This window comes from Rhea pennata, chromosome 11, assembly GCF_028389875.1.
Source record: "Rhea pennata isolate bPtePen1 chromosome 11, bPtePen1.pri, whole genome shotgun sequence".
Classification (NCBI taxonomy): Eukaryota; Metazoa; Chordata; class Aves; order Rheiformes; family Rheidae; genus Rhea; species Rhea pennata.
In genome coordinates, this window is record NC_084673.1 from 20,001,130 (window position 1) to 20,010,100 (window position 8,971).

The 8,971-nt window shown below is 45.1% G+C and overlaps 1 protein-coding gene across 5 annotated transcripts in view; it reads right to left on the reverse strand.

Annotated features, from left to right (window-relative positions):
• Positions 1-8,644, reverse strand: part of CAPN6 (calpain 6) — a 78,439-nt gene extending 69,795 nt beyond the window's left edge. For 3 of the 5 annotated variants that reach the window (XR_009959554.1, XM_062584434.1, XM_062584432.1), the window contains exon 1: positions 3,905-4,006. Coding sequence is in view for 1 of the 5 variants with exons in the window: in XM_062584435.1 (XP_062440419.1) it covers positions 3,905-3,937 (33 nt within the window). In the remaining 4 variants the exon portion in view is untranslated. Of the gene's footprint in view, positions 1-3,904; positions 4,043-8,547 lie in introns of those variants that run through there. The other 2 variants (XM_062584433.1, XM_062584435.1) reach the window with 2 other exon arrangements.
• Positions 8,645-8,971: the final 327 nt, after the last annotated feature.

Consider the following 8,971-nt stretch of genomic DNA (forward strand, 5'->3'; position numbering starts at 1 on the left):
GTTTTGGCTCCTGCTGATATATCAGAAGCATCACTTCCTATAACACAAAGCATTGCAAATGGATACATTTACTTCTTCAGATTCTTCAAAAAGTTTAACACACTAACTGTACTAGGAATCTTTATGCTGATCTGTCTGTTCTTCTGCATAAGTCAACATAAAAGCATAAAGTCAGCACTAGATCTGTGTTGTGTGGACATGCAATTACATTCGCAAGAACGTGTTCAATCTGGATCAAATTTGTTGGGCAGGATAATTTAATAGCACCCAGATCCAGTATTAATGCCTGTGGAACCAAGACTTCTCAACTGTTTTGGATGGCAAAGCTCTCCCTGCTTGGAAGAAATACCAAGTTTTTATTATATGGTTTAGGCTCTGGGGATAGCATGATTGTGCAGCATTATCCCTTCATCTCTCATCCAGCTTTTAGATTTTTCATCAAAACAAGGTTAATTTGTCTATTTTATGACCTCTGAAAGCCAGTACTTTAATGGGCATAAGAAGGTTTTGCTGTTTAACTCAGTGCAAGAATTTGCTAAGTGAGAGAGACACAAGAATTTGTCTCCTCAAGGAAACAAAAAGCTTACAATGTTGTTCTGCCATACTTAGCGGTCTAATTGAGAGAGGGAAATTCACATGTATTTTTTAGTGAGACTCTCCATTCATATCCTATTATTTCTGAGCAGAAATATAGGGGAGACTAATTAGACAGCAGTAACAGGACTGGCCACCACTTGTTCACATTCATAGATGGTATCAAGGACTGGCAGAATCATCTGGCTACAAACCAAAGCTCTGTTGCAACAACAACAAAAAAACCCAAACAAACAAAAAAAACCCCACAGCACACGTTCCTGCTTTGCTACTGCAACAGTATGGTGTTTAACCAGGCTTCTCTTTCAGTTCTTACCAGGACAGAGACACCTTATGTAGCATCTTAAGAGGAAGCCAGAATGTAGTTTGTACTGTAAAGTCTGTGTCCAGCAAGACAACTCAGAAAAGTAAGTGAAGGTTCAGGAACCAAGCCTGCCTTCAGAACAAGCCCAAGAACCGAACAATAGCTCTACCAGGAGTCCTGCCATTTATTTTCATAGTTTACTGTCCACACACTGACCCTGCTAAACATGAGCTCTGCACAGAGCTGCCTGCCTCATTGCTAGCACGTGTGCATGGTAGCGGTGAGGCGACAAGAACTCTAAGTCGCTAAACATTGGTGTGTGGCAGCAGTAATTAGTTGCAAGTACTGACCAGCAGCATAGTAATAATATCCCAGATGCACAGAAAGCTAGAGAGAAATTGCACATTTAGTGGTGAAGCACCATCCTGCTCTCTTTCCTCTTCTCCCCTAGTCAGTTCCTGTTGAGGAAAAAAGTAAAAGCTAGGGCACCTGCAGAAAGGCAGTGCTGGAGTCGCAGGCAGGCCCTGCGAACAGGCTGCAAGCCTTCGGGGGTGTGAAGCGCTGGCTAATTGCCAGCCGCAGCCCATCCATCCCGCGGCAGCTACAAACACAGCTGCTCCAGTGTTCGAGGGCAGGCGCTGATGGTGCTAGGGCTGCACAGGTGGCACAACAGCAGCTAAAAAAAGCTGCTCTTAGGTGGTTATGCCTAAGAGGGAAGAAAGGACTCCATCTGCCATGAGCAGAAAGAGGCTCAATCTGTGGGACCGGTGGTCAAGAAAAAAAAAAAAAAAAAAAAAAAGAAGAAGAAGAAGAAGAAGAAGAAAACTCCTTCAGCTTGAAAACTGAGACAAATCAACACACATGTGCACATCAGATTACTGTGCAGTATGATGCTGGTTTTTACGGTCAAAACCACTCAAAATCCTGGCCGAACACACACACAGAGGCTAAGCTTTGGCTTTACTCCTCTCTCTCTCCTCCTTGCCCTTTCTGTGAAAGTTTATCACTATGTAGCTGTCTGCAAAATATCTTTTAACCATTTCCTCTGTCTTCCCTCAGGCAAAGGCACAGATTTAAAAAGTGGAATCAAGAACAGTGCAGAATTCTTGTCTCAAGTGACAGGCTTCTGCACAAAACCTTCAATGGTTCAAACACACCAACTGCCTGCGGAGCAGAGACAAGGACCCAGAGCTCCTTTCTTCCAGCTGAATCCTCTAAGGACTAGGCTGCAGGGAGACGGGGGGGGCTCAACTCTGCTCCCAGACAACACTCCCTCTACTGTGCACACCCTACACAGAGGGCGCTGCAAGCGGCTGGGTGCTGAGGACAGTCTCCTAAGAGGAGCCTGGCAGCCTGACACGGTTCAGGCACAGGAGAGGACTGCATCTCAGTCTCTCACTTCTGAGGCGAGCGCTCTTAGGCCAAGGCTACAGTCAAAAAGCAGCACATACTGCCTTCAACCAAATTAGAAAAGTGTTTTTTGCCACTGCATTTTGTGAGACCCTTAAGCTGGACAGTAGATAACAGGCAAATTCCTGGAATGCCTTTTGCACCAAGACCCTAAGGGGGCAATTTGTTAGCCCCAACAGGAAACCCAGGGCACATATATATACGAGCCGCAGAAATACGGGACACCTAGACACTCAGGCACTCAACCAGTAGCTTGGAGAGCAACTCAAGTCCCTTATTAGATCCTACCCAACACTTGCAAGTCCAAAACACTGCACACGTGGGCTTTGGTGAGTCTCTGACCCTTAGCACAAGGTGCCAGCAGGAGAACAAACACGTAGCACTACAACTAACTTGCACACATTTGTCTGAAGTTAACATGCACAACTACAATGCTTTTCTAACCATCTGCGCATCAGCACCGTATGTGCTACCCTTCCCAGGGGACTCAGAAACAAGTACGCAGCTTGGCTGTTTCTGCTTCAGGACAGAAATGGCCACTTGGTAATTTTTGCTGCCATTTATTCCCCTCGTCAAAGGAGACCTATTTGGGGCTGCCTCAGTCCATCTGAATCATTTAACTAGATCATTTTATCTCTTTTCACTGATAATCAAACAAAGACACAAAGTAGCTAGGGGCCACACTTTTAAGGATCTGCAGACAGACAGGATCTTCCAAAGCGCAGAGGTGTCTGCATACTTTAAAAAAGACTTTAAGTAACTTCCACAATAGCACTAAATCCAGGTAGGTTTGCATTAACTACAGAGAGGTACAATTTAAATTCTGAATTCAAAAGAAAGTAATTTAGCATGGTAGATACCGATTATTATAATTAATATTAATGCACATCAAGAGATCTTTAACAAGCTGTACAGAAAATGCTAACAGCAATGTTGGCCGATTTTGTGTTGAAACCACAGCAAATAAGTTCCTTCACAATTCCAATCTCTCTCCCTTCTGCCTCTTCATAAAAGTCAGTTTGAGAGAGGATTACAATCACAAATTAATGGGTAACTCCCTATCAGGCCACTTTATTAGTCTATGTATCCTCTTACCTACTGTTTTAGACACAGTACAAAAGTCTCTCCTCTATGCACAAAAAGAGAAAAAAAGTAAAATACTCGCTTGAATTTTACAACAGAAGAATCCACAGAGAGAACTGACAGTATTTTTATAAGATCAAAGGTAGTATGAAAAACAGAATTATACAAGCAACAAGATTAAAAATCACACTTTATCAGCCTGGCCCCTTTATTTGGTGCATCTGTTAATCACGCCTGTAGACAGAACAACCCTGCAGTGTCAGGCTGGTTAGCACAGAAGAAACGAGAGCAACTACGGTTTTGCAATAAATCACAAGGAGCGGCTGGCTCTGAGCTTAGCATACAATCGAGATGCAACTTTCTCAGACAAATATACATTACTGCAGTACACAAAAACATTTTCTCCCTGTGCCAGCTGAAGTGCTGATGACCAGTAATAAAGAAAGTTTTCATGCTGGTGTTAAAGCAGCAAATCGACTGAACACAAGTGTAGGTGACTCCTCTGGCACTTACCTGGCTGAGGCCAGTCCCTGCTCTGAGGCACATCAAACTCCTCAGATCACTCCTGCAAACAACATCCCCTCCGCTTCTTAACCTGAAACTCTTTGGACTGTACCATGTTCACATCACTAGAGGGGTGTGTTCCAGGATGACCCCTTCCACGGATGAGTCACAGGGACACCAGGAAACCATCTGAGCCGCCCCAAAACGCACAGCCTTGTTTATTCCTTCTAAATTGTTCTTTAGTTGCAGCTGTGACCATAACTGTGAATGAATTTCTAAAGAAGGAGATGAGGCAAAGCCATCTGGCAAGAGTTATACGCATTTTTTTGTATGGAAAACAGGGCAGATTAACGTGCACCATAAAAACTGATACTCCTTCTTAGGCTGCATGCTGTTCCTCACTCGCACAAAGCCAACATCGATGCCTTTGCCTCAGCACGTCTCCTCTGGTGACAGCCCATCCTGGCCACAGAGAGGAATCAGGCAGGGTTTCTGCGGGACTTGGGCGGCTGCAGTTTTGCACTTCGTAAGATGCGACAAAACCCTATGAGTGGCTTTGGCCCTTAGCTCTGAGCACTGCAGCAAGCCCAGAACAGCCTCACAGTAGCTCCTGCACACTGCCAGGCTCCTTCTCCTGGCCCATGTTTCTACTGTCTAGCACATCCCTGATTTTGCTGTTCCCATTTCACTTGTGGAGGAGCAAACAACCTGAATAGGGAAAAAGTTCTGCCTGGCCAAGCAACAGGGCAGACTCCAGAGGTCCTGAATCATTAAAGAGGTTGGGCTGGGCTGCTCTGGGGACATGTGACATTCCTGGCCAGCTCTCTCGAGCTCTGATCCCAGCTCCACCAACCTGCCTAAGTTCACTCAAAAAACTTGTCTTGCCTTACTACTCTCCCCCTCATAATAAAGGGAGGATATATCACTTCATGTGGGAAATGATAAGGGTTAGAACTGGGAAAATAATATATTTTTCAGGGACAGGACAGAATAAAAAAAAAAAAAAAGGAAAAAAATAAATTCCCATTGAAACACAAAGTTTTTGGTGAAACAAGCTTCTCTTCAAACTCCCCTCAACCCCAATTTTGTTTTAGACAAATCCAGAATATATTAATCTGACATGAAAAGTGTCTTATTTGAGGATTATATGACTTATTCCTTTATACAGCTTTTACTTATGTTTTTGTAAATGTAGGCCAATTTTTAAACAAGCACTTAAAACTTAAGCACAACACTTAAAAATACATTGCAAAATTTCATTCGATAGATACTGAGACAAACTCTCAGCATTTTTAAATATTTTCCCTTGTTTGCCTCCTCCATGTAATCCCTCTAATTTCAGCATTGCTGGTCTAAATTTACAAACAGGTCCAGTCCTTCTCCCAGGCTATGTATTCAACAAACCTTCTACTTGCCTAAAGGAGTTTGGATTTGGGGGATGAGTTACATCCAGAAAACATTCTGAAGACAAAGAGTTAAGTATTACCATAAATCTCTGTTCTGCAAGGTTCACTGCAGGACTATTTGCTTTCTTATAAAACACTTGACTTCCTTTTGAAGGCATGCTGAAATTTGGACAGAAAGCCCCTGGAAGCTGCCACTACAGTTTAAGTATTTAATGCCTAAAAACGCCCCTACATAATGAAGCCATATGCTTTCAATACTTGACTGAACATGCAGACCAGTTTGAAACCATAATAAAAATGGGCTTCCTCCTACATATACCATGCAGGGTTGAGGAATAACATGAAAAGTCACACTAAATTACAACAAAATGCCACTGTTTTGTGAGTTGATAATATCCACAGCTTATACAAACGTGTTCTCACAGTAGTTGCCTTTGATCCAACAGTGGAACAAAATCATGAGAATTTTTTTCATACAAGTATCAAATCTGGTAGTGCAATCCAAGAATCGTACATGATTTCTCTGGACTAGGGAAAAGCTTTTGCTGAAGTCTCCTAAAAAACCTTTCCCCTTTAGAAAGGGAGCAAGGTGAGCCACACAGCCAAGCGATCCAGCTCTACTCTACTCACAAGTGTCACTACAGTCTGGGAAAAGGCCTCACTAACTGTGGACAATCTGGACCTCCAGCACATCCCCAGAAATCCTTGGATACTCTTCCTATCCGCTTCTAGGCTTGCTGCTGGAGGGGTGTCCTAAGCATCATCATCACACCTTCTTCTATTTTTTTTTTTTTTTTTTTTTAATCAGTGACTATGTTGCATTTCTAGGTGTCCTAAACTCCCCCATTTCCCTGCTCATGGAAACAGCCTTGACTACATGTAAGAGCATCCACTAAGCCTTTTAGCTCCAGAAAAATGTCAAATGGCTGTCAAGCAAGTCCTCATCTGCTAATGGCCTATTAATGAAAGGATTAGTGGTTTCTGCAATCACCACCTTCCTCTGATTTAGGACACCTTTGATATCCTCTGCCCTTTTTCTGAACCCCCACAGCCTTTGTAACAGTTTCCAGGCTGTCGCGAGACACCACAGAACATTTTATCTTGTTGAATTAGGGTAGACACTAACCGTCTTGCGCAACCTATTAACAGCCCCCCAGAGCAGTGCCCCACCTTATGCTCACATTCTCCCCCGCCCTAGACCTGCAGCTTCCCACATTTGACTCATGCCTACACTCTAAACAGGCATTCAAGGGCCCAGAGATAGTTTACATAAAAACACATCACAACACAACTAAACAAGGGAATTTGCTCCTTCATGGGGTAGTGGTTCCCACATATCCAATCCATCTCAGCACACAACTCTACCCCTGTGCTCAGAATCTCTGTCTTTTCACACCTCCAGAAAAACACTCCTTCCTTAGGTACCGCATTCTGCACAACCCTGCATCTACCCACAACTCCAACACCCCTCAGTCCTCAAGTCCAGCCATGGGAATCATTCCTTACCTCCTTACAGTCCAGCAGCCTCTCTCTGGCTAGGGCTTCACAGCCCAGCCTGCAGCACTTAGCCTCATTAGTGGTTTGTGGGCCAGCTGTGCCTAATGCAGGATGATTCACAGGTGAAGAAAGGCAAAAGTCAGTGCTATAGCCAGGCAGTTTACTACATGGTTGCCAATGACTTCAAGAGACTGTTTGGAACCAGACAGTCCCCTTCAATTCTGTGCCCCTAAAGAGGCCATTAGTGGAAGGTCTGACCACAGGACACACGGAATAACTGAGCATGGCTCTGAGCTTACCAGACCAATAGGCAACACTTCTGAACAGAATTATCAAAGTGCTTAAGAGGTGTCCCAAATACAGATGGTAATAGCATTAGTTCTGACTACTCAAAAATGAACTACAGTAATCAGAAGAGAAGCTGTTCCTTTTGAGAGCAGCTAGAGCTCTCATCCTTGTGGCCTAAGCCTCCAATGTGACAGTAAACGTGGCACATTTCCCATTTCAGCCCTGTGGCCACATCTTTGAAATTTTAACAGGACAAACACTAGCAAGATCACAACATGCCTGAGACATGTCTAAAGCCATTGAAAACAGAATTTGAACAGGCTACAGTCCAAAGTCACCTCATCTTATTGATTCAGTATTTGCAGCATCCTGCTACACAGAACAATGCATTTTTCTTCTCTTCCCACCTAACTTTAATCAGAACTACTCTTAGGGAAACACTCTCCTCAGAGAAGGTGTGATGGCAGGCTCTGCTTGGATCCAAAGGACTTCTGGATTTCACTGTAAGGTCACCAACCTTTGATCCAGTTCCAGATTGCTTTGCTTTAGTATCTATTCTCATGCCTGTCAGCAGAGCTATTATTGCAATGTGTCAAGGAGGTTTTGCCCCACTCATGACCATCTCACAGATGCCTGCATCCTGCTTGTCACCTTGCAAACACACTCCACTGCCCATTTCTTATGTTCCACCAGAGCCACATTCATCTATTATTCACTTATTTGCATGGGGCAAATTGTTAATAAAACATTAGGTGGTTTCCAACAGAGATTCTCCTTAAGGGCTACATGTCTGTTTTGCTCTTTCTAATTTAGGCAGTTTTGTATAGACAGGAACCCAAGAGGCAGAAATCAAAAACAAATCAAGATCCACAAAAACTCAGAGTTCAGCCTTGTGTTCTCAGTTGAGGTTTGAGTCTGGTCAAGAACGCATTTAGAAAACATATCACTCACCCCTTGCATGTTAGCACTTTGATAACAGGTTCCTTCATACTTTCACCCAGAGCATAAACGATAGCATGGATTGGAGTAAGAATCAGTCCCAGACAGATGTGTCACCCACAGCAGACTTGCTGCACTGAACTGGGTAAAACAAAGACAGCTCCTACAAAGAAGAGAGGCACAGAAGCAGCCATGCTTTGCACTTCATTACTGCTTTTGGAAAAATACCTCCAAATATCTTAACCACTATCAGGGGAAGAAAGTCTAACCCTTTAGAAATAAAGGGCCAGTTCTGCTCTCAAAGAGAGACACCAGTGATTTTAGCAGAGGTAGGAAAAACCACAACAACACTCACCCCTCCAATTCCCTGGGGGAACAAGACTTGGGGGAGGTGTTTGCAGTTCCTTTCTCGGTAGGAGAGCCAAGCAGGGAAACGAGACAGAGGAACAGGGCTGCAGAACAGCCCCAGCTGGGGGGACAGGCCCCACGACCGCCCTGAGCGGACACAAACCTGTGACTCACCTGTGAGCCCACCTGCAGCTGAGTGCTCTGCTCTCCCCTGGGCCTCCGCAACCTGACAGTTGCTCAGCACTCTGCAGAAACCGGCTTCGCACTCGTGGAGCCTCGTGGCCACCTCCTCTGCCTGCTGCGGACCGCAAGGAGACACCGAGCGAAGCCGCAGAGCCCCAGCACAAGGCCCTCAGTCCGCTGTGCGCGCTGCCACCGTCCCCTGGAGCGGGCCAGGCCCCGCAGGTGCAGCCTCCTCCGCCAAGCGCAGGCGCTGGGCTATGCAGGGGTGAGCTGAGGGCCTTTCCTTCAGCTCCGCGCTCCACCCCGGGCGCCATGCGTGCTGCCGTGGGCGAGGGGGCACGGAGAGCACCCCAAACCTGCCCAGCGGCTCTACGCTGAGCAGCTGCCAATATACGGAGCTCCCTGCGCTCGCAGC